Raw genomic sequence first — 26,451 nt, 5'->3', positions numbered from 1 at the left:
TCAGTGCAGCTCGAGGAGACAGCAGGAGAGATGCACCAGCACAAAGAGACAGGTTAAATTCTGAAACTCAAAAAGGATGGGAAAACAAGAGAGGCCTACCTCCTCTCTAAGAAACTTTGAAAATAGATTTAATGGAAAAGAAGGATTGGCAGTTACTCAAATCTGCAGGCAAAACATTGGAAATATCAGAAATGGAAAACTCTATGGGAATAAGATACTTAACCAGAATAGCATCCCAGCCCTTAAGGACTGAGAGGAAAATGGTGGGGGTCCCCACAAAGCAAAAAGAGAAAGGTGTGAACAGCTTACAGAGAATAGAGACTGCAAAGAACTTTTTCTTATATCTTCATTTTCTTCCATGTTCAGCTATTAAAGCCTGACAATGAGTTCTTACTGTATGTTTTCTGCTGGCTAGCAGAATCAACCCAGTGGCAATTGTGCTTGCTGCTATGATTCATGGGGTTATAGATACTCATATCTTCTAACACTTTGTATTTCACTGTAGTAAAGGACAGAAAAACCTGATATCAGCAGAAGAACATTAAAAAGAAGCATGTAACCAAAACATGCTGCATATGGAAATTTACATTACACTATAAAAAATTGAAAAGCAGAAATGTGCAATATATAGTACTGAGTGATACTCATCATAGAATTATTTTTCAGAAGTAGAAATGAGACCACAGATAACTATAGTTTTGTTTGCTGTTACTATGAACATACACCAGTCACTTGCACTGGAGCTGAAGGAAAACTATTAGATCATGGTTCACACCCTACAGATGGGATAAGCCATCTTCTGCTCATGAACTTCACAGATATTAAAAAGATGATATCATCTGACATCCATCCCCAAAAGCTACCAATTACACAAAACACACCCTGAACTGACTTTAGGGTATCTGTTGAAAAAAATGGGGGGAAAAAAAAGGCATTTCACTGGAAATGCTGCATGGAAAGAGATGGTTGTGTTTCCGTCTGCTTATAGTAGCTCTAGCAAAGAACTTTTCTACATAGAATAATTGCACATATTAAAATAATCCTGAAATACCACTTTGTTTTTATTCTCCATTTAGAATAAACTATATATAAAGTCAGGCCTTTGCATGTTCTGTGAACAATTTCTCAAAAAAATATTATAAAGATGAAACAAAGAATTCCCTCTCATGGCAAAGCAGTTAAGTCTGCTTGGTACTTGTAAATACAACAGAAATAGAAAAAGTTTCAAAGTTCACCTTTAAGGAGAAAGTTTATACAGACTGATTGTTTTGAAATTTCTCTGTGATCTGACCACGCCAATTTCTCACTAATAAATCAAATGTGACAGCTACAAACCTTTCAAGAAAAGCTAAAGTTTCTCTGAATTTTTTCATTGTGTGTTAAAAGCACAAGATGATCTATCAAAAAGGCTAACCTGATCTCAGAAGATCCCAAGATTGCTGTCTCCCAAAATTCACAGCTTCACAGACAGAATGGCTTGGGTTGGAAGGGACATAGTGATCATCCAGTTCCAACCCCCTGCCATGAGCAGAGACACCTTCAGTTAAACCAGGCTGCTCACAGCCCCATCTAGCCTAGAGCCTAGCCTTGAACACTGCCAAGGACAGGGCATCCACAGCTTCTCTGGGTGACCTGTTCCTGTGTCTCACCATCTTCATAGTAAAAAGATTCTTTCTCATATCTGACCTACACTCTTTCAGTTTGAAGCCATTCCCCCTTGTTCTATCACCACATGCCCTTACAAGAAGTCCCTCTCCAGCAATCCTGTACCTTCAGGTACTAGGAGGCAGTGGTAGTACCCCCTCTCTCTAAAATTGTTCCTATTATATCCAAAAACTGTTTTCCCCCGCTCCCTGCACCCTCCAGGATTTCATAATGGAAAAAAAAAATAGAAGGGGAATTCTATGACTTACCAGTCCCATCACTCCCAGCCATGCAAGTCAGTGGCCAGACAAGTCTTTTTTTTTTTTTATTTAGCATGTTGCCATTGCTAGTACAAATTTGATCTGTAAAATTGCAGTAGTCCCCAGTACTTCAATATTGATTATTATTTTAGAACTTTAACTAGCCCAAGACACAGGGAAAAGAAAAGGCATTAGGAAAGAAAAATATCTTTGTGAACTTTAGGAAGAATCAAAACCTTCCCATAAGTGCTAGAACAAGTATGACCAGAAGACAAAGAAAAATAATGACTGGGTAAAGCTCACATTTTGACATAGAAAAAAGTTACTGGTTTTCACAGATATTCTGGCACTAAGGTGAGATCAGAATTACCTTATACAAATACAACCATGACAAACACTAAGACCTTCACTGACCAGCGCAGCTACAGACATAGAGAGCATCAAACCCAGCTGACTTAGCTTTTCAGTCAGAGCTGGATGACTATCCTTAGATCCACATCCTTCCTACATAAGGTGAAAAGGAATTGAGGGGAAGCAGAGGAAATCATGGGACTTGCCCTGAACAGGAAACTCATGGCTTGGGTCAGAAGTTATCTGGGGCCTCAGCTGTCACTGCTGTCCCACAATACACAAAATTCAGTCTCTATTTTCCTAAGCATGTCCTTGCCCTCATTCTGGCTCTTTGGGGATGAGTCTCTTGCCCTTCATATACTGGATTTCCAGTGGTGCCTTTGGTCAGAGAGAGTGCCTTATTGATTCCACACTTAATCTGCTACTGGCTCCAAGGAATTTGTTCTTTGGCTTGTTTTTTAAAATTTCTTTACTGCAGGATGACATAATTTGAGCCAGGAATGGAAATCAGCCTACATGTATATAAAGCCTGAGCACAAGGAAGCAATTACAATGCCTTTTGTAATGGGTCTGGGGACTCGCCATGTTTCAGACATGAGAAGTGTCTTGCTCAGCCCTTGCAGGCTGCAACAGCTGGTGCACTTGAAGAGAGAGGCTTAGGTACATCAGTGGCCTTAACTTCCCACAATAACAGGATCACCTGGCTGGCAATCACAACTGGAGAGGGCCCAGGACACTTGCTGTCCCAAAGCACTGTCAGTTAAAACTGCTCCTCCATAGAAAAACACTCCACAGGTGCACTACCAATCAATTCCAATGCCTGACTCAATAAAAACTTTCCCTCTGTTCTTGTGGAACTGCCTGCATTTCAATGTGTCCCCACAGACTCTTTTTCTTTGCCACTGGGCCCCACTGAGCATGGCTGGCTTCAGCTTCTCCACTCCCCCACCAGGTAGTTAAAGACATGGATAGGATGCCCAAGCCAGTAACAAGACTGGTCCTTGCTCCCTTGAGCTGAAATGACTGTAGACCCAGCAGCTCAGACAGATTTTGAGATATCTGGCTTTCAAGATAGTCCCATAACTTCAGTCACCATCAACGTCTCCTTTCCAGAGTTGCTAGCTTGTCTCTGAATGAAGAGTAGGATATACACCGCGAACTTCACACGTAAACCAGTGGTGAAATAAGATAGTTTGTATTACTGACACAGAACACGTTATAAAATTACTTGATACAAGAACAGAAGACACCCATAATTTTATTGCCTTGTCAGATGTAAAAATTTATTTATGCTATTTGTCAAGTGTTTAAATTTACACAAAAGACAAACACTTTAACTTCAGGTCCAATTGTTCATCAGTAAGCCCTACATCAGAATAACCTTGATATTTCCAAGGAAAATTTTTACAAGACGCTTAGAACAGCAGAATATTATAAATAATGGCTAACTTCACAAGCCTGAGGATCACTACCTCATCACTATTTCTCTGCCGAGCATGAGAATAGAGGAAGCCTTAAAGCCATTTTAATCCCCAAACACTATCACTACTGCACTCAGAGCATTTACATCACTGCCCTGCAATAATAACACCAAACATTACAGTTAGTTGTAAAGATTTATCACAGCTTCCCCTAACAAAATTACTTTTCTTTTGAACATAACAAGAGAACTGTGCATCGGAACAACTGCAAAATACACAATCACCCATTTGGCTTGGTTTTACAATAAAAATAGTATCAGTCATCTATTTGTTAACTTCAGCTCTTGTGTCATACTCCTTACCCCTTCATTTCTCACTTAGGAAATTACACTAGACCAGGCAGTTTAATTGTAGCACTGAGGTAGCATATTTTAGTTGAACAGAGTAATCCATTTGATATTGTGCCTCTTCTCCTTTAAAGCACAAAAAAACATCCCCACAGTTTTTCAACATCTTTGGAGAAGACAGGTGTATAGTTAATTTCCAACAGCCATTCTATTTTGAATTCAAAGCACAAAGCATCCATGAATGGTAGATACATTATACCAGCTCAAATGAATGAGAACATATACAAGAAGAAGGAAATATGTCAGTTTTATTAGAAGTAGGGTTACATTTTAGCCCTATGGCACCTATTGTTCCCTATTATGAAATGCATCTTTACCATCCCTGAAATTTAATTTCAAAGACAAGGATCCTGAAAAAGAGCATCTGTGCCACGGTTCTAAATGATTTTTACACTATTGGCACAGCCAAATAATTGCAACAAAACCAGATTAAATCAACAGACCTAATATAAAGTCAACAAGAATTAACAACATGAGTATACTGAAAGAATCAAAGTTAAGGCAGAAGGTATGACTTAATGAACTGAGAGCACTTTCCATTCACTTAGAACTTAAAGCTGAGATAGCCTTAAAAATAATTAAAGAAAAACCAACACCAAAAAACAAACAAACAAAAACAACCCAAAACCAACCAACCAACCAAACACCCAAAACAACAAAAAAATAACAAAATCAAAACAAAACAAAAAAATGCACCACTGCAAGAGTAGAAGCCTCATTTCCTAACAAATTGAGAGTAACAGTGTCTCAGCTTTGCCCTTCTGGCTAAAAGCTTTAAAAGACTAAGCTGAAGTCAAGCTGTACTGAAGACTGCAGCCTTAACTTCTAGACTGTTTATTAAAGTAACTCTTACAGACACACCTGTGTTTTTAGAAAGAATAATAAACAATGATCCTAAAGAACAGGAGTAATTTCCTGCTCTGTGTGCCATGCTTGTACACAAAGCCTTGTAAAACTCTGCTGAATGCTACACAATCCCCACCCAGCCCCAGGCTGGATCTTTGAATTCCTCCCTCCATCTTTCCCATAGAAAAGCAAAAATTTTTACTGCAGCTAAAAATCCCTTGAGTCAGCCTCATACATAGGGGAAATTGGATTTTAACACATTGGAAAGCAGACTGAGAATGTAAGTGAGCTAACAGATAAACTCCGGTGGAAACACCTAAACAGCTGAGGGAAAAATGCTTAAGTTATAATGACCAATTCAAGCTGTTTATGAAGACATTGATTTTAATCTTTCAAGTAATCCAAAATGCACTCCAACACCTGTTACTAAAAACTTAAGGCTTTTATGGATACCCTCTTACATACAAAAGGAGTATTAAACAGAAGGAACTTGTTTACAGTAAATACAAACATCTGAAAAATCTCTGAAACCTGTTTATACAAATACTAATAAATTCTTTAATATTTTGTACAACTAGAAGGTGCACAGATTGGCATTCAAGCAGTCAATGCTGGCAAACATCTGTCAGACAATAACATGATTTACTTGGATAACAATATAGTTTAAAATGCCATAAATTAAAAAATAAGTTAGTTCACATTTTTTTCCCCAGATTTTATGTACATCTTAGTCTTTAATGAGATCGTGCAGCCTTCTTCAGAAGCTCAAGGTCTTTCTGACGCCTTTTAATTGCTCTGGCACAGCCATACTCTTCCAGTTGCAGAGGAATATACTTTTCTATCTGAACGAGCCCATGCCCAGCAGGACTGGTAAACAGCTTAATCCAGGATGGCTTAATGTTTCCTCTGAAGCCCAGAAAGGCCAAGCTTCCTGTGACAGAAAAAGCTCAGCATTAGCAAACCGGCAAGCTCACTGCAGCATCATACAGGACTGGTTAGGCAGGAAAAGGCATGCACCCCCAAAATTCCTTCCCCCACATTATTCAGGGCATTCATCCACTCTCAGCTTTATATGCACCTTACAAGGAAATAATGATTTGCAATTTCCTGCCTCAATACTTAGTATTAAATACCCTGAAATCTTAATTTAAAAACACAGCTAATTGGACAGTTATAAAACCTGTTTTCTCAACCACAACTTGTGACATCACCCTGAACAGATCACAGCTACCCCATGCCGCCTATAAACTCATCATCCCTCAAAATACCAATAGCTTCTCATTTATAGCTTCAAGCTGTTATAGAACAGGAAATACTAGGCAGGCACAGGAGATTGCTTAAAGATACATTTGCTGGGTGAGGCACAAAATACAGGCTTCAGAAAAAAAGCCTGGGACTCTTGTGTGATCCATAGGCACAAAGAACTGCTAGTTACTTCTCTGTTTGCAACAAGCTTCGCACAATGGGATAAAGAGCTTTTCTGCCCCATCTGCTAGAGGGCTACCCATCTCCCTTCTCAACAAGAGCTGACACACAGCAGCCACACCAGCACAAACTGGCAACCACCCGCCACCAGCTGCACCCTTCTCTAACACTCCGTAAGAAACCCACCACGCCAACACAAGCACAAAGACCAAGGTGGTGCCAAAGAAATATGCAACATTTCCACCAACCTTTGCTCTGGAGATAAGGTGGTTTCGCTGTCCCCAGGGACATTAAGGCTTCAGCTAAACTATTAGGAATTGCTACATCACCTCTTGTGCTCAGCAGAATGATAGACCTGCAACAGGAATGGCATGACACAACAGCTATTATAAACATATTTTTTAATATTCTGCTACACACCTTTCCAGCTAGCTGCCCTCAGTGTCCAACTCCTCATGAATACTTATCACATGGAAATAGTCAACCCTTTCTGAAAGCAGGACTCAGAATTTCTTGATTTTAAAGTAACTTTAAATTTAACTTCAAGATTATTGGAAAGTGTTATTTAAATACAGTATAGTATTTTGTATCAGAAAAGTCAAGTTTGGATACCGATCCAAAATTAGAGAATTAAAATCCTAATTATTTTCTGACACTAATGATCTTTATTTAGGGATAAATAATTTTCTGGAGAACAGTATGACATCTTTCACATAGCCCTTGCCACTGTCCTTATTAAACAAAAGATTATTCTTGTTTTAAGCAAAGCAGTTTCATTACATGATGTTTTGTTAAAGAAAATTATTTTTGAGGAAAAAGGCAACACCAGAAAAAATTTAAGCACTCAAAATCTGCTTAGTTTTGTTAAAGGAAACTACACTGTCCAATAAATTGCTCCTCCGTTTCTCCTTTTGCCTGAACTTAGACATATGTTTTGTTCACTTTCAGCGCTCAGGTATCATTATCTATTCATCATTATTTAAATCCTTGTCACAGAGCAGAGCTACAGCTTGCAGGACATACTGGAAATGATTGATCATTGCACATACCTTTGTGGAATTCCAGATTTTAAATATCCATCTACACGCCTAATGTCTACTCCAGAAAATAATTTGTTTCCCACCACTGTGCCAGTGCAGGCATCTACTACAACAATAAGTATTCCATTATCCTTGAAGGAAAACATGGTATCATTGACCTGAATTGCAAGAAAAAGAGAGAGAAAAAGAAGTTAATATGAATCAAACAGCAATTCTACTGCGCTCAATGTTAATCAATCTTACTCTAGTTTAGACACAGTAATTTCCTTACTAATACTTGCTTCTCCCTAGAAACTTTTCTGTATTCCCTTTGAAAGGACGCTGCTTAATGTGACTTATGAAATTGCATGGGCGTCTTAAGCCTGTAGCTTCCACAGGAATATTGCACATTCCAGGTGACTTACTACCTACCTCAGTGATTGCTCCTGCTTTGGGAAGCTAAAATTCAGATACTAAATCCCCTGAACATCTTTACAGTAATACATTGATTATTAATTGAAATTGATCCCTGCAGCAGGTTAGTTCCAGCCCAGTTTCTTCCTCCTGCTTTGCATATGGCACACACGTTCCTGGAGAAGTTTGCTCATGTGCCATTTGTCTACCTGAATAACTGAAGGTTCAGCCAGGCCAACAATGACAGCAGAATTAAAGGCATGTGCAGACTAAGTGGTATTTCACCTTCACATGCAAGTCTACTTCAGCATCTGGATGGAAAATTCAAACTAAACTACTTGTTATACAGAACCAGATGACTGGGCTTATTTGGGCCATATCAGAACAAATACAGAAATCTACTGATTCTTTAGCAATTGCCATGTAGAGGACTTCCACAAAGCTTAATGGTTCATGTGACCCATTTCACTAACTTACTAATGTGCTTGCAATGAGGACAATTTCAACAAAATGGATTTAACTAACAAATTATTAATTTATGTGTTCTGTTTATTTCCAAAACCAGCCATAAATGTATACCCACACAGATGTAAACATAAGCTAAACATTTTAAACTCTAATGGGAACATTTTTCTCTTCAGCAAATATGCAGCTTTGAAGCCCCACTTTCTAATGTTTAAATAGAAGCTTTTTGACTCTAGTTTTTAAAAAATGAACCTATCTTTTCATTCCAGTGAAGAAAACTGAGATCTAAATTATGTAGAGCTGTACAACTTCTATAATACAAACTGCTATAGTGATATTTAAGAAGAAAACCATAAAGAATACTTACATATATAAATGCTTTCTGACTTCTGCTTGATTCTTTTTCATCAGATGAATTAATCTGCACAAGGAGGTAGTTTCTGTGAGGGTCACTGGTGAATACCATCTGGATATCAAACAAAACAGTTAAGTACACATATTACTGTTTCTTCAACACTTTATCAGTTTACAACAGACAGCCCATGCTCCAAAGCAAATATATCCATTTGTCAGTGGCATTATTTATGGTACTACTAATCCTAATAAATAGAATGATAAATAGTGTAACCTATTTTATCTCTTAATTTCAATATTTTTCTCAGCTTTTATAGCTGAGACAATTTCAAGTTCATGCTAATAAGTAAAGATCCAAACAGAGAAAAGGTTTGCCACGTAGATCTCTGCAGCAAAGCTCTCCATGTAGCAGAGACAACACCGCAGTGCAAGCCATCAATCCACCTATGTCCCTTTTCTGTAGCACTTGGAGCAAGAGTTGAACAAAAGAAGGAAAAAAAACCCTGAAACCTTTGTGCTACAGAAAGGAGGACTCCAAACCTTCAAGGAGTCCAAGAAGATTAACAAACTGACCACTGTAATTTGATAAATGCAGTATTCTGTGCTGGAAGATTGAAATTTGGACTTAAATTGAGCAGACAGCATCACCAATTCTACAGTTCATGAAAGTTTTAGCTTATTTTATTTTACCTGAGTTGTGCCACATTTTGTACATGGTACAGTAGTTTTCTCTGGCATCTGCTTTATGACGGTTGGTACTTGGTAGTACTTTGGGTAAGCTTTTGTCATGCAATTACTTATCCCTTTTGATGAATCTTTGGTCACAATCTTGATCCTTTCACATCCCTGAGATGAGCAATAACTGTGACCATCCCTATTATATTTGGCTTGAAGAAATAAAAACAGTAATCTACACAAAAAGGGGAAAAAATAATCTAAATTAACTTGTGAAATATAGGTACTTATATTTAACCTTAGCAGCTATATTTCATGATTTTCAGAAGCAGACAAACTACAGTATTCACTTCTGAACCACTGTCCAAAGGTTTCAAGGTATTTACAGTTCACTAGAGTTAGGAAATCCCTAGCAACTTATCTAAAATTCCTCACAGTTAAAGGAGACATCAATATAAATGTAGATGCTTTGCGAAGAAAAATCAGTCCTCATATCAGCAGCTTACAGAAAACAAAAACCAAATTGCAGAGCATGAATTTTTTCCTTGTTCATAGATCTTTTCAGACATGCAGCAGAAATATTCAGTTTCACCCATCAAGACTGAACAATATAGTTGTGCTACTTCAAATGCCTGAAAGGCAATTTAGGGTGTAAATCTCTTACACAAAGCAACATAAATGTCTGTTCAAAAACTACATTCATTTGTGTATTTATTACAGACAGGCACAGTAGCAGGTAACAGAACAAAATAAGTAAGAGCAAAAATTATAAATTTAGAATCAATGTTTGCAAAACTCACAACTGATGTACATAGGACTTAATTTATTGGAAGCTGATGATATCTAAAACCTCTCAGAAGGATCTTAGTGGCCTCTGTGAGAAGTACTTTTGAAAGTACTTTTGAAAGAGAGATTAGGACTTTCAAGTTCTTTTGAGACAGCTGAAAACAGATGAGGATTTTCAAAAAATGTAATTTTTAAATGTTGGAAGAGAAAGTTTCTTGGAAATTTATAGAATTTTATGCTTAACAAGAAAACAGGTGCTTTCTCTAAAGACTAAGAAATTAAATCCTAAAAGGCACTGCTCTGCAGCACACCAGATACTATATTTTTCCCAGACATGGGCTAGGAAATATCTTTGGCCACTGTGGTGCTCATAGAAAGTATTTCAATGGCAACTATAGTAGTTTGGAGATTTGAAGACATATGAACATTATTCCAAAGAGTTTTGGAGTCCTTCTCAACAGCTTTCCCCTTATGCAGGTGCTTCAACCAGTTGCTTTTAACACTTTCAAACTGGACATTTCAAAGTTAAACAACATCTTCTAGTAGAGTCAAATGACAAGAGTTACCCAGTACTGTTGTCAAAGTAAAACCTCTTGTCTGATCGATTTCTTTCAAGCTCCATCATTGAAGATACAGGCATGTAGCGCTCCACCTTGCTTGACAGAGCAGAGGACCGCCTTTGAAAGGTTTCCAGCACTATAAGAAAATCTGTCTTTGGTTGGTAACAAAGACCAACACGAATCCAGTCATTCCTAAACCAAAATGAAATGTATGAGTCCTTGTAGGAACAGTTTAGGTGTCAATATAGAGCAAAGAGATCACTCCAAAAATACAAGAAACAGGAACACAAAAAGCTCCTAAACCCTCAACCAGATGATCAAATCTGCACAGCCTTTCATTAAACATTTTAGTAACTGATTCTCGCAGGATATATTTGGTTATATATTGCAGAGATATTTAATAAGTTCATCTGCCAACAAAATCAAGTATGATAAGCTATTCAACTGCAATTCTGCTCGACTTGACTATTGCTACATCATCCTCTCCAAAGGTTTTTCCTTAAAGACCCTGTAGTGGACAAGTGTTTAACATCGGGGGAGATCCTGTATTTGTAACTATGAAAAAAAACCCCAAAACTCAAGCTCTGGTCTTCCAGATGGTTGCAAACTCATGCACAATCATTTTGCAGGACATAACTTCAGCCTTATGGATCAAAGCCACGAAAGAAAATAAACATACTTGTTGAAGTTAATGAGATACAGATAGGTGACATTTGGAGCTTTTCCATTCCAATGTATTGTATAGCCCTTTTGGAGCATCACCACTGGCTGGTACTGCTGAAAGGCAGCTGCTCTCTGATTAATACCTCGAAGAACCATGGGATTGGCTGGATACTCATCTCGGACAATAGTCATGGAAAGATTCTGTCCATTCCAGGTTTGGACATAAACCTATATGATATTTAAGAGGGTGAAAATAGGAAAATTTGGTCTCTTTGCAAAAGAAAATGAAATTTTGAAGCATGATCAGGATATTATTAACCAAAATGCTGCAATCTGATGTTCTGAGTTATGTAATACACAAATCTCTCCTGAATAAAAGTCCTCTTTAAAAACTATTATAGATTTTTCCATTCTTACAGACAAAAAAGTGTATGGAGGAGAAAAAAAAAAATCAGCTATAACACCTGGCCACACAGAGCAGGAACCAGAATGGGAATCAAACCCGTAAGACTTGTATTCAGAAGGTGATATTTAACATATCCAGAAAACAAACCAACAAAATAACCTCTTAAAATCCACTCTGTGAAAAAAAGCAGAGAGAACTTGTGTGGAAGAAGACACCTTCAACACAAAAATGTTTTAGCAGATACAGCTGCAACATAGAATCCTTGACAAACACATTTAGTTTTATCTTGCAGCATCTGATACTGTACCCTCAGTCTGCTGAGAGGAAGCATGATGCATTGACAACTGGTTCAAAGGTGTGATATGTATACAAGTATTTTTAAAAGTCAAAAAATTTTGAAATCCAAAGACAGGTAATTTTTTATTTCTTACACTACCTGACTCCAAAAGTAGTTCATATTATAGATTTGCCCCAAAGAGAAAGCCAAAAGTACTAGCCTGTGCATAGTTTCCACTGCAAACCACTCCATTCCATTCTGTGATGTTATTGCATTTGGGGTGTTGAATCAAGTAATTATCCATTCGGCCCACATAGGTATCTGTGTAGTCAGTCACTGAGCCATCTAGATCATGAAATATTGAGTTCTTGTCACCATCCAGATCTCCTTCTTCAAACCACGGACCAGGCTTCCCAAAGAAGGCTTTCAAAGAAACCTGACAACAACAATAGAAGTTTTTGTTTTTCCTGAGGTGAAACACAGACTAACATCTCCACTTATGCAGAAACACAGGAATTTGACAAAGCTGATTAAAAACTTTACAGCAAGGATAGCAGAATCTTGCAAAGCAGATATTCTGGGTTTTACTAATAGGCTCAGGCCAGTCCTTGCTTCTGAACAGTGTTAATGTTTGCTGCAGAAAATTCGTTACTAAGGATATACCAAACCTTACAAACCTTACAAAAATTTCTTTTCAGCTTTACCACAAGCTGTGAATCATTTAGAGTAACATATCCTACATCTCTGTTGGTATTGGATTTTTTGGTCAGGAGACAAAGGTGTGTGCCCTCCAGCTAGGAGATAAACTCTGAAGTAGGTATGTGTAGGAAGGATGACCTACAGCTCTTGTTTGTGTATGTTAAATACAAGAAAAGAAAACCATTTGCAGACTTCAAGAAAGCTTGTAGTAAACTTACGTTTGGACCAAACTTCACAAGAGAAATGTTATTTTTTGGAGTCATCTGCCACGGATTTTTCATCAAGAACCCAATTGCACTGGTAAATCTGTCTGGAGTTGGCATGAAGTTTTTAAATGTGCACTTGGTAAGGTGAATAGGTCCATCATAAATCTGAAAGCCTCTGATTGGAAATGTCCTGTTGATGCAAGCAAATATTTATACCATCCTGTAACAAAATTCATGGTACACTTGAATCTGTGTCAAATACATCTCTTCTCAGAAATCAATAAAGCAACAATTACAGAATGATTCACAAGATAGAATTTAGCAAAAGAAATACAGTTTCAGCACTTCTCTAATGAGTCAAAAAATCCCCTACTCCTATATTTTCCTGTTAGCAGAGCTGCACTCTGCACGTGCAAATGTGCCACTTTTTCAATATGAGAAATACAGCAGAGAAGTAATACCACCTGCTCTTTGATTGATCATGGCAACTGAAAGTGACTGCAGACAGGAGGAAAGCAAATGTCACTTCTAACTTGAGGAAGGAGCACACAAAGAATGGTAGATTTAGCTGGTAAGGCTTAACTTTACCCTCAGGAAGATGCTAGAGCAGCTAATCCTAGAAACCACTTCCATGTGCCAGGAGGACTGCAAAGTCATCAGGAATAATCAGCATGAATTCACCAAGGAGAATCTGATAAACTTCTGTGATTAAATGACTGCCTGGTAGAGCTGTGGGAGAGCAGAGGACAGGGTCTACCCAAACTGCAGTAAGACTTTTGACACTGTCCCTAAGATCCTCATGAAGCATGGGTGGGATGAGAGGATAAATGGCTGGGCCCAGAAAGTGATGGCATAAAGCCTACTTGGTGACTAATAAGAGGTGATGTACCCCAGGGGTCAATACCAAGTCTAGTCTTGTTTGTTATTTTCATTAGAGATCTGGATGATTAGGCCAAGTATAGTCTATGGGCCAAGCTTGCAGAAGGCACAACAGAGGGAAGCAGCTGATGCAGCAGAGAGTTGTGCTACCACCCAGACAGACTCCGACAGGCTGGACAACTGGGCGGATAGGAGCCTCATTAAGTTTAACATGGGAAAATGCAAGGTCTTGCACATTGGGAGCAACAGCCTCTTGTGCCAGTGAAAAGGACCTATGGGTCCTAGAGGAAGCAAAATTAACAATAAGCCAAACAATGTGCCCTTGCCACAAAGAGGCAAAAAGTATCCAAGGCTGCACTGTGAGAAGTGTTATCAGCAAACAGAGGGAAGTGATACTTCTAATTTTTTCAGGACTGGTGAAGCGACAATGTGGAGTGCTTGTCCCCAGTACAAGGCAGATATGGAGATACTGGAAAGTGCAGCAAAGGGCCACAAATATGATTAGGTCCCTGGAGCATCTCTCATGGGAAGAAACACTAGGAGACATGCTCAGCCTAGAGTAAAAAAAGCCTCAGGCAGGAATCTCAATCCTCTGAAGGGAAGGTGTAAACAAGATGGAGCCAGGCTATTCCCAGAGACAAGACCAGGAGCAATGCACACAAGATGAAAAATAAGATGTCCCTGCTAAACAACAGGAGAAACTTTTCACTGAGAGAACGATTGACCACTGGCACAAGTTGCCCCAGAAATTTATGGAGAATCCACCCTTGGAGATATAGGAAAGACACCTGAATGTAGTCCTGGAACCTGAGCCCTAGGTGACAGTTCTTGAGCAGGGGTATTGGACAAGATCACCTCCAGAGGCCCCTTCCAGCAGTTAGGTGATTCCACTCAACAAGACTGAACACCTCATATCACCACTACATTAATCTCTCCTCTTTAAATGGCTGAACAGCAAAATCTTATGGTGGCTGGGGCCCACTTCACCCTTTGTCCTACTTGTTCCATGTGTAGGGACAGAACCTGGAGCCATGTGGGCATGGTCAACACACTGTGCTACTTGATACCATCTTACATCATGCCTAGGAAGTGGGACTCTCTCATTTTCTGAAGGAAGATAATTACTTTTTCTGGGGAAGCAGTGAGGTAACACTGGTCCTGACCAGAGTATTTGTCCACAGGAGAGCACTTTGGGATGTTGAGTTGTGAGAATTTTGCAATTTTTTTTGCACATAAATCACCTTTGTTTTGTACACTTTTGTTATTAATATTGTCACTATTATTGTCAATATTCTTAATCTCATGGCTTCCAGTACACTGCTCTTGTCTCAGCTTGATCTGTCTTTTGTCTTTCTCACCTGAGGAGGTGAGGAAAGGGGAGTGGCTACATGGGGCTCAATTTCCAGCTGGGCTTAAACCAAAACAGTCTTTCTTATTTCTGTGGCAAGGGTAGGACTTGGCATTATGTTAAACAAGCACCAGGCCAAGTCAAAGAGAAAAGAGAAGGATCGTGGTCACAGACTGTGGTTTGTCACAGACAGACTGCAGTCTCTAGTCCCAAACTGACCTTTGAAATTCTCTTACCTGAAAGCTCTCTTCTAGACCCAAATACTTGTTAAGTCTAAGGTTTAATTTAAGTAGGATAACTTAAATTTCTACAGAATAATAACCTGTGGAAGCATCAGATGAACCTGCATCAGTAAAAAGGTGAGAGTGACACAACTGCACACATAGCATTAAAAAGAAAAGGGAGCATCACTTTCAACAGTCTTAATCTCTGACAGCTCAACCAAGAAGGGACTTTACATCTGATACACCAAATTTTTCTTGCAGTTCTACTTCCTTCATTCATGACATACTTACCGATTTCTAGGCAGAGTGCGTGTCTTGTTGTCTATTCCTCCAGTTCCCACATATTTATTTTGTCCACCTTGAAACCCATAATTCTTGCTCTCACCTATGAACAGCGACTCTGATACCTCCTGGCTGGCACCTTCATCATTTGGGAAGCTCCCATCACTATCAAAGAACATCAAAGATAAATCTTTAGCCAAGAATCTCCAGCGCCATTTTTACTTCTGTAACAGCCCTCCTCAAGCAAAGCAATATAGAGTTTATGGACAATACACATAACAGAAATTATTTAAAGTGTACTCACCTTGCAAATGTTAAACCTATTCCATTGTCTGCAAACCTACAAGAAAGTCCAAAACATCAGTTGTTTTTTCTGAATTATCCTACAACTGGTTAATGTAAGAGTACATCCTGCTATGCACTGAAAAAGGATTGAATTTTTCTATTAATGGGACGTATAACCACCACACAGTTAACTTTTCTAAAAGCATTGTTGTTAAAAAGTAGTAAAATAATTTTCTACACATTTCAAACAGGACTTGAGAACTTCAGGGAGACAACAGAAATCCCAGTTCAAATTTACTGTCTCTACCAACTGTCAGGCTTCTTTTTACTACAACTGGTTTTTTGCTGTTTAAGGCAGGTTCTCATCTAACCACATATAAACCTGCATACTTGAAGTTGTGGGATGGTATGAGAGCTGATCATACTGAGAAGTTCCTAAAATTAACCATCAATCCTCTCCTATAACCCTGTTGTAATGCACTTTCATAAACAAAGCCTCAGAGAAAACAGTGTGCAGCTGTTTGCTTCCAAATACCTACCCAGAGTTCCGAATGAGGATATCCCCTCCTCTGACCCAGGCTCCATGATCATTATTTTTGAAAGAGATTAATCTGTCAATCAAGGCAGCAACTCGGGGCTTTTCAGGGTCTGCATCTTGATGGGGTCGAAACCTGGGAGAGATCAACACTCAGTACAAGAGATAAACACTCAGTACAAGTACTTTTTTGTACATGCGCCATATATGTTGAGCTGAGTAAACCTGAAAGACAAACAATCATCTGATGGGCAAGTTTCACTCTGCTTAATGTTTGGAATGAAAGAAGCTAAAAGCAGGTACACCTCTGGTCCTCACCAGTGCTAGAAAAGCGTCTGTGGGATATCATGAAGCAGGAATGTGAAATATCTCTTTTCCAGTAACTCTCACAAGCTCTTGCTCAGTCTCTCTACATTTCTTTACCTGCCTTTAGCCTCCCTTTATACCCCTTTTCTTTCTGCCCTCCCCACTTGTAATGAAGCATTAATGTGAAAGTTTGATGAAGGGAATTATAAGCTCCTTGGAAGGACACAAAGGGCTGACATTAGTTATGCAAGAACAGTCTGGATACTTGTCTAACTGATCCTTCAAATGGCTCAAGTTTTTCTGACATACAGCAGTGCTGCTTCTTTGGGCATGCCTGAGATTTTTTTATTGCATTGCTACCAAGATGGTCTTGTACAGTAAATCATGACTGGAATCTAGTTTAAACAGTAGGAAGAAACAGTCTGATTAAGAACTGGCGACATTTTCACTTGATTACCCCCAGGACAACAGACAAAAATTAATGCATTTTAATAAACTGCAAACAGGCATTTTGAGCAGGTAAAGATACCTAGTCTGATATCCCAATCACCTGACACTCTTTTGTTGAGATGGGGATCTGCCTCCTCCCCATCCAAGGGAAAAATGGGAAGATAAGTAAATGCTAGGTTTTGATAGACTCAGTCTTCTCAATTAACATTTAAATCCCTTCAGTCTGGTTCCATGTACAATGATTAGGGACCTCACATAGTTATGCAGTAGGCAATTCCTTTTCTTTCTGCTGTGAAACACAACCCCACTTCATGCACTGAGTTTCTTGAATCCTCAACACACTACAGGCTCTCAAAGGGCATTTTGCCCCTCTCAAGCTCTTCTCAATTAACTGTTATGACTGAGGTAAACCGCAAGGGTTATATGGATTTTCTGTCAAAACATGGAATAGCAGGTTCATTTCTAAATTATGAAGTATTGAGTATCATCAAAATTTTGAACTTTCCTCTTTGTATTTGCAGCAGTCATTTGTCTTAAACACAAGTCAACTGTCAATAAAGAATCTATGAACCATATTTTCAATGCTAATACTTAGCTAACACAATAAAATGTTGACAGATACAGTTATCCAATATTCATATAACCAATATCCCAGGCTATTTTATTTAAAGTTCAGGACAAGACTAACCAGGCACAGTATAAACCTGGCACTTTCCTAGACTCTCCATTACCTTCTCTCACTTTGTAAACTGAAGAAAATGTGGTTGATTGTACCACCTCTGCAAAGAGCCTTCAGTAGAACTGTACTACCGAGCTATGACTTCCAAGTCTAGAAGGAACAGCAGAAACATTCAGCAGCAGGAAAGGTGAGTGGATGCACTACTGAAACCTTTTTCTAACAATTAGTTAAAACGCAGTTATAAATCACAAGATTAGATTTTAAAGGAATATTTTCCTATCAGCAGCAATTCCAGAAACATTTTAAGCACGACAATAGAGCATGTTTAAAACAATGTCCTCTAAGAGGATGGAAACTATCCTGAGCCAAAGCTCAGAAGAAACCCAAACCCTTTAAGGGACACCATCTCTGTTGTTCCCAAAACAGATGAATAAATGAAGGAAAATAACACATATTAACTGCTTGGTTATAATTTATAAACTATCTTATTGTTTTAAAAGGGTTTTTCCCCATGTGGATAGAAGAGCAGTCTCAAAACATGGCTATTTTTCACCCACTTGACAGAAAATATCCTTTACCTTGCATTGTTGTCCAAACAGAGATATTCTCTGGGATCATCAGCGCTAGCATTAGTTGTTTTAACACCCTTATCAATGAACAAACCAGCCTGAAATAAAGAAGGAAAGAAAATCCATAACAACCCAAATTAAAGATAGAGTAAAAATGAAATTTTAAAAATTTAGGCATTGCATTATATACATATATTAGAAACTCTTAGATCTTTCAGTTTAGTTTCAACTGGTCTATTGTCTAAGGGAAAACAAGCTAATTAATATAATAAACCAGTCAGTGCTAAAATGATATGAATTATCTGTGATTTTTTAAAAAAAGGCAATGAAAATTATCAATGGTCACTTCAGATTTATTTCACAACATCTGTTTGACGTTTTCCATTTATTACCAGTTGCTGTTCTGGAAGATCTGGAAGCCAATCTTGTGGTGAGTTTGAATTATTATCATAAATGGAAAAGAAAAGAAACCCCAAAACCCACTGTGAAAAAATCTTTGTGTTTAACTTTAAAACTAAACTACCTTTACCATAAAAGATTATTTTGATCTTTTTTTTTATTTTTGATCAGTAATAAGCTTTAAATGCAATAATCCAGTATGACTTGAGAAAAAAAAAAGCATGAGGAAGCATTTGTGCTCCTTTACCTGAACTATATACAAATACCTGTGACTACTTTCACCTCTGATCCAAATCAGGATTACAAGTGAGTCTTGTACACAAGTAGATTCTCAGACCTGCTAGTGGAGCCCTCCTTCAACATGGAACTTTAGCACACAAATTGCTACCCTTGTTTAAAGATGATAATAGCTATACAGGTGAAAATCTTTTCTTCACCATGCACTTTTGTATTGAGTGTGTTCTAATTCCAATCTGAATAAAATGCCCTACAGTCCCAAACACATTATTAACACAACTTCCATCAAACACTGCATCATTTCTTGATATCCCAGACAACTGTAAGGCAAAATCCGTTTCACTTGGAAAAAAGAAAATCCAATAACGATTTTATGAGGATTCAATGTTTAAATTATGAGAATCTCATGCAGCAAACAAATTCAACTATTTATTTAGAGTTAGATGGCTTTGAAAATGTCATTATATTTATACATACCCACAGCAACTAGATTCCAAATTAAATACTTTAAGGACTTCAGCTGAAGTGTAACTTTAGCTGAGATGTGGAAAAGGTTTAAAAGTTATACTAACAGAACACTCCTCAATGACTGTAGGCTGAGAACTTCATAAGAAAACTGATGCAAAAAAGCGAGCTCCTGAAGGCAATATTATACTTTGATCTCTAGCCAGAGACTGCGTCACCACGTGCAAACACCTGAGACTCAGAAAAATAAATTGTAGCTACTGCAGCAAGCTATTAGATGAATCACTACTATAATAAACTTTGATTCTTCAAGGGTCAGCTTTATTCTGAGTAGGAAACAAAGCTGTAAAGAGTAGCATCTGAAATGCTACTTCTTAAACAAGTATTTTATCAGAAGCATTAATTGATTTTAGTTGTTTGTGTCTTACAAAGCTCTGAAGCACTGAATATCGAAAATGCAACTAGAAAATGCACCCATGCTGATTATACACTATTCTACAGTTGAGTTCAAACACAGCACAAAATCTAATCTCCTACCCAGCTTAAAATGCGATCAGATAAGTTGTAATATAGAATACAGAGAGACAAAAACTTCATTTTTTTTTTAATTAACATACTACATTACCTTAAAATTAGAATGAACCCTGTTGTTATAGAAGATTCCTAGGGGTGTAAGCTCTGATTTGGTTTCGATGGCTAGACTATGAGAATCTCCTGTAGCAACCCTGTGGAACAAATACCATATTCCAGCATCCTGCAAGTAATGAGAGAATAGTGTAAGCGATTCTGATACTATTTTTGGTGCTGATACAGATTTCAAAATAAAGACTCCAAACAAAAATTTAAATAGTGAAAACGTGGGATTTTGCAAATAAGGCTACATTCTCATGGCCAATATCAACTAAAAAGTGTTTTGCTTGTCAGTGAAGCCATTCAACACCACATATTTAACATGTTCTAATATTTCAAAGTAGAAAAGTGTCTAAATTAAAGTAACTTCTGCATTTCAGTTATGTCAGACCACACACTAGATTTTTCCTTTACTAACAGATACTACTACTCAGAGTAAGATACTCAAAATCATTCCTCCTATCTTTACTCTTTCAGTCTGTTAAGGTTGGTTCATCTCTGCTCCCATCAAAATTTAAATGGTACAGCCAAAAAAACCCTCAGGGGATTTCAGCAGACAACAAAAAAGCACACCAAGAAATCTGGCCAGTTCAGGGCACTGTGTCAATGACATGCAGTAATAATTTTATTATCTGTTCATTTTCTATACTAAATATTTCTTCTCTTAAAGAAGCTGGATTTATCTGCTAAATGAAACCCACAAAATTTCCCTTTCAACTACATCTGCATTCACAAGAGGTAGCACCATGACAACATCTGCACTGGAGATACCTACTGACATCAAAACCTTTGCCTGACCATAGGTTGTGTGCCATTTAAAAAAAAAAATCACCCCAAAAGGCACATTAAAGAATTAAATGGTAGCTAAAGAAACACTGGGTGCTCCATCTCATAAAAAACAGTCATCAACCTTTCCAAGAATCATGTATAAAGCCAATTCACCCTGGCTTAAAGATTTCATGCATTTCACTCCAAGAATATACTAATTTTCCAATGAGTGCTGGAAATTCTACTTTACAGTAATGTTCCCATCCCAGTGTGTAATGATGACGCACTGACATTTCTGATTAACCATTACAAAGCAAATATGGATGTTCCATTAATAAAAACACCAAAATCTTACCTCACATATAATTAAGTACAGCTCTGTGTTTGGCAGACTCATTTTACCCAAAACACCCTCTGAAGCTTGAAAAATAGACTTAAATAAACTTAAAAGCTTGTTAGGCATCTGCAAGCATTCAGAAATATGAAAAAGGTTGGGTTTTTTCCCCTTTTCTCTCTCATACACACCAAAACAAAAGAAACATCTACTGCCCATAGAGCCTTACAAAAGGCTTCACTGCATAATTAAGGACCTTGGGGAGGAATGGAATTATTTGGCTGTGAATTGCTCTAGTTTACACCAGCAAAAGCTCCATAGTGCAGAGTCTGTATTAACACAGTTGAATTATTCTATTTCTGAAACAATAAGCTGTGGTCCCTTTATACTCATGTGTTTACATCCATGCAAGTGATGTATATCAGAGTGGCTAAACTTTGTAAGACACAAATGCTTGTTCCAGTCCTGCTAACAAAAGGAAGTAACATCTATTGGGATGAGCTACACAGGCAGAAAAAGACTTTGCAGGACTTAAGCACCAGATAAAGAAGAAAAAAAGCTGTTTAACTTAGCCTGCAAAGCCTAAACTAGGTATATTACATAAATCTGGCAAAGTAGAAAGACATTGTGTTGGACAAAAAAACAACTGGCTAAATCTGGGAGATGAGTCCAGATTCCTTCTAGTGATAGACAGTCAAAAAAAATCAAACAGAAACAAACCCACTACAATAAAAGCAACAAGAATTAGACCACACAAAAACCAGAATAAAATTTTCTGATTTTTTTAATAGCTGAATTGAAATATCTGGAGTAAGTATTTTGAATCTGATTCTATTTTTTAATAACAGTTACCTGCTAATAAATAGATTATTTACATATATAAATGTTATCATTTGTAGACAAATGTTATCTGGGGCTAAAAATACATAGGCTCTTCCAATACCAGAGCCTTTGCAACAACAATAAATAACCTTTCCTGTTTTCAATTCCCACCGATCTCTTCAGAGAAGTCCAATTAAACACCTTACATATCTCAGCCTCTAATCCAATACAGAACAGACTCCAGCCCCCTCCTCCACATTATGTACATATCTTTATATCACAGGCAGCTATGATAAGATATTTGTGCTAATATATATAATAATATAAGGTTCAGAACAAGCAAAACTATATCAGCAGTAACTGGCTGGAAACAATTGCCTAACCACTGACAGAAAATAAGCATTTTAGCTGTTTCTTACACAATGAACAACTTTTTGTAGTAATTTTTCATTCCAGTGACTACAGCTCTCGCAGAACTGTCACTAAACTCATGACAACCTACAGAAAATACAGAAGACTAAATATGAAATGCACTAATTCTGTGAAAATAAAAGGATTTCTACACAGACACTACTACCTTTCTACACTGACACTACTGTCAGGTCTATTAAATACAAAGAAGGGATCTCCTCTGTTGCAGCCACAACAAAGATTTTTGGCATCACTTAAATGCACACCTAGATACACCCTGCATTTTCAATGCCAGTATGCTGCCAAACATAAAAAGATACATATATAAAAAAAGAAAATATATGTAAATCTGGCAGTGTAAATATTACAGATTTTACAAACGCCAGTAACATAAGTAGTTTGTCATTAATTATACTCATATGCCTTACCTGTGAGCCTGCTGCTGCATTGTTTATAAGATGATTATTGGGATGAGAAATCCAGAATGTTGAAACGGCCCTGAAATATTATTCAGAAACTAGTTACTAAAGACAACCTCTATCTCCAACAGAAATATCTTCCCTTTTTAACAGCATCAGAAAAAGGTAAACTGATGAAGTAACTACTTCACATTCAAAATACAAATCAGAAAACCTTCCATATCTAGAAGTCAAAAATGCCTTTTTTTAGTTCAGTGCACAGTATTGTACTTAATGTTGTGCAGTTATCCCATGCAATGATAAACTGTTTTTAAGAAGCTTTCACAAAAAACAAGTAGTATTCAGAAAAAATAGTGGTTATAACTTCAGAATATGCATAGGTTCATGCAGTAGTGAATACGTTCAACAGACTTCTAAGGTCCCAAGTATCACAAGAACAACAATGTTCCTATGAAATATTTTTTTCCTTTAATAGAAGACAAAGTGTTATTTTTATTGCTACTTTTTAAATACCAGTACTATATGAACTACATTGATTAAATTATAGATAAAAATGTTTCCATCTGTACTTTGTCAAAAGATCATCAGCAGTTTAACTGCTACAGCTGGCTGGGTTTTACTTTTTATCAAGACATACTCACATGCAGTCTGTGGCTGGCACTGGGACATAACTTCCATATACCTTATCCCTAATCCCAATACACATGCTGCTGTTTCTGTCTGTAGGTAGAATTGTGCCTGGTTTTGTGACTAGCCCAAGGTTGTGGAACAAAGTATTCCTCTGCTCAATACCATCTTCTATGAAGAAACAGTGACCCAATGTGTCATAGCCAATGGTGTCCTTTATCTGTAGAAATATAAGTTCATTATGTCAGCAGTAACAGCATTTACTGACATTTATTTGACAAATACCATCTAGTTTTACTATCTTGGCACAGCTGCAGAGTAAAGTGTCAGTATCAGCAGCTCAGATGATTCTAGCACATGGTTTTATTCATCCCTTAAAAACACAGTGCTGTCTGGAGAGTTTAGCTGCCTTACAGCTGTCTTACAGCTAGCTGCTGTAAGAATCTGAAAAAAAAACAGAATGGTGAGAACTGTAAATTACTGTTTGTAGTAATTTATTTGTCCACTGAAATAAGAAAGCCATTGCTGAGCATTGGATTTACATAAGGAATGGGATTATTTTAGCCTCTAAATGCTCTTTATAATATTTATTCCAACATAACAGGTTTTACTCTCTGTGCACCTACCAGCAAACCATTAGTTGCATGAACAGTCACACATCTGGAGAAACAGTGATGAATGGAAAGACCCTCCAGGTAAGTTTTAAAAGTATACCCTCCTTTTTCATCCACATCCCCACAAAGGTGAAAGTGAACAGGGTAACTTCCAATCTGCTGCTGGCCCATTTGCTTCAATTCCACATAGGAAAGGTGAACAGATGTAAAATTCTTCAAAATCTGAAAAAAAATTAAGTCCAGAGGGAAAAACCAATTTGCCTTTTAATCAATGGAATTTTTAATACATCATCTACCCTGGATGTACAGAAGCTAGATGTACGCAGTTGTCACAGGCCAACACAATAGAACTTATAACAAGCATTACTGTCTTGCTCTACAAGCCTTACAAAACTGTATCCCTCATATATGATTTCTCTATGTGGCTACAATACAGGAATTTTCACCAGACATATTGCCACACTTTACTATTTGGTCTTTACCAGTGGCAGATTAAATATTCTTACATGTACTGTCCAACCAAACAGAAGTCACCCATATCTGGGAGTGTCAGTAAGGAAGCTGCACCTGCATGGTCCATCTGTGACAGGCTTAGCTGAATAAAAACCACAGAACAATGCAGATTCAAAGGAACCTGTTGAGATACCTAGCCCAGCTGAGAGCTCGGTGCTTGGTCAGCTTCATAAAACAGCTGCTCAGAGAATAGCTCCAGTCACACAGAGGCTCATGGAGTCAATTGGTTCCACCCTTTCTTTTTTGCAGTATGTGAGCACTATTTGCCTTCTTTAAGCCTGGTCCCATTGCCTCTTGTCCTCCAGCTGTGCACCTGCAAGAACTGCTGTAGCCACTCTGAACCCTCACCAGTACCTGAAGATCTCTCCTCTCAACTCCCCATCACTCATCATCATACACTGCCACACCACCTTTCCAGCACACAGACCAGTGCATCTACATTTTCATTGCAATGAGAACCCAAAACTGAACTCCAGAGAACTCCAGAGAAATATCTTTACTAAGAAATATATGAAATAATCCTCACCACCATACAACTTCACAGTAATGTTACTATGTATGAAGTAAAGTCATAATGGGCTTGTACCAGTAATGCAGGAAAGTACTTTCTTCCACCTAACCTGCTATGAAAGCATAAACCAAGTGCAACAGCTAAACTGCAAGGAGCTAACTGGAGTTAAAAACCCAACAAAAAAATCAGAAACCAAACCAAAACAAACCCTACCTTTTTTTTTTTTTGTAACTTAATTTCATTAACTTAGCTGTACTGAGTAATTATCAAAAATATCCATTTTCATAGGGAACTGATTAAGCTTTTTTCCTCCTCCTCTAATTGAACTCTTCGGGTTTGTATACCTAACATACAGAGGGATGGTCAAAACCTGACCTTTTAGGCATCTTTAATCTCTAGCTCTTAACTACTGAAAAGCACCAAAACTGCAAACCATTGCCTCTCCTCACTGCTACTAAGCCCCCTTTAGGCTACTGAACCAGTGACCAGTAGGAAATTCAGGATGCTCAAAAGCTATTACATTTCTTAACATCTAGGATCCCTCTGCTTGAGCATATAAGATTAGCATAAGCCAAAAATACTTTCAGTGCTGAAGTCTAGATTTGGCAGCAGACACTCACTACTCAGTCTCCTGGGAACAATTTAGCTTTGATGAGTCAAAAACTTTGTTTTCTTTTCTACCTTCCACACAACTGAAGGTCTGCTTATTTATAAGTTTGTCGCCCTTAGCAAGATTCACAGCTTGTCACTATCTTCTTTCATTACGTTATCTTGAACCCTTGACATCTTGAGCCCACCTACCTTCTTCCACAAAACAAAAGCTGCCACATAGTAGGAAAGGGCTTATTTTCTTTCCCACTATTATGGCCACCACTATGAAATTAAAATCTGTATACAAATACATTAGAAAGAGATTTAAACTGTGTTGACCACATCATGAACAAAAATATATTTGCAATTAAAATTTGAGGCCTCAAACTTCTCTAGCATCACTGAAGCACTGCTGCTCAAATATTTCATCTAGAAGTGAACACAAGTTAAAATACTAGTTTCTAGAACCTCCTTTCTCTCAGCTTTGTTTATTCAGAATGCAAGAAATTTGAAGCAGTTTCCTTTATAGAGCTTTAGTACTTTCAGACTTTTAAGAAACTAAATATAAAACCCCATAGTACAAGTCAGTTTCTTCCCCTCCATGCCTCTCTAGTGCTCAGGTTCAGATGGGAAATCTGAATTAGGATTCAATGCTCATCACCTGAAATCCTAATT

The 26,451-nt window shown here is 37.7% G+C and overlaps 1 protein-coding gene across 2 annotated transcripts in view; it reads right to left on the bottom strand.

Moving 5' to 3' along the window:
* Positions 1-3,508: 3,508 nt before the first annotated feature.
* Positions 3,509-26,451, bottom strand: part of CEMIP2 (cell migration inducing hyaluronidase 2) — a 50,168-nt gene continuing 27,225 nt past the window's right edge. For both annotated transcript variants that reach the window (XM_064402711.1, XM_064402710.1), the window contains exons 8-24: positions 24,174-24,383; positions 23,562-23,767; positions 22,930-22,999; positions 20,162-20,290; positions 18,445-18,533; positions 16,436-16,567; positions 15,916-15,951; positions 15,621-15,776; positions 12,891-13,068; positions 12,194-12,409; positions 11,307-11,518; positions 10,634-10,819; positions 9,297-9,516; positions 8,620-8,718; positions 7,404-7,552; positions 6,603-6,709; positions 3,509-5,860 (exon numbers count right to left, since the gene is read on the bottom strand). In XM_064402711.1, the coding sequence (XP_064258781.1) occupies positions 5,664-5,860; positions 6,603-6,709; positions 7,404-7,552; positions 8,620-8,718; positions 9,297-9,516; positions 10,634-10,819; positions 11,307-11,518; positions 12,194-12,409; positions 12,891-13,068; positions 15,621-15,776; positions 15,916-15,951; positions 16,436-16,567; positions 18,445-18,533; positions 20,162-20,290; positions 22,930-22,999; positions 23,562-23,767; positions 24,174-24,383 (2,592 nt within the window). In that variant the 3' untranslated portion in view covers positions 3,509-5,663. The remainder of the gene's footprint in view (positions 5,861-6,602; positions 6,710-7,403; positions 7,553-8,619; positions 8,719-9,296; positions 9,517-10,633; positions 10,820-11,306; positions 11,519-12,193; positions 12,410-12,890; positions 13,069-15,620; positions 15,777-15,915; positions 15,952-16,435; positions 16,568-18,444; positions 18,534-20,161; positions 20,291-22,929; positions 23,000-23,561; positions 23,768-24,173; positions 24,384-26,451) is intronic.

This window comes from Passer domesticus, chromosome Z (genome assembly GCF_036417665.1).
Source record: "Passer domesticus isolate bPasDom1 chromosome Z, bPasDom1.hap1, whole genome shotgun sequence".
In the NCBI taxonomy this organism is placed as follows: domain Eukaryota; kingdom Metazoa; phylum Chordata; class Aves; order Passeriformes; family Passeridae; genus Passer; species Passer domesticus.
Note: the sequence above shows the minus strand (reverse complement) of the source record. Positions and strands in the feature narration are given on the sequence as shown.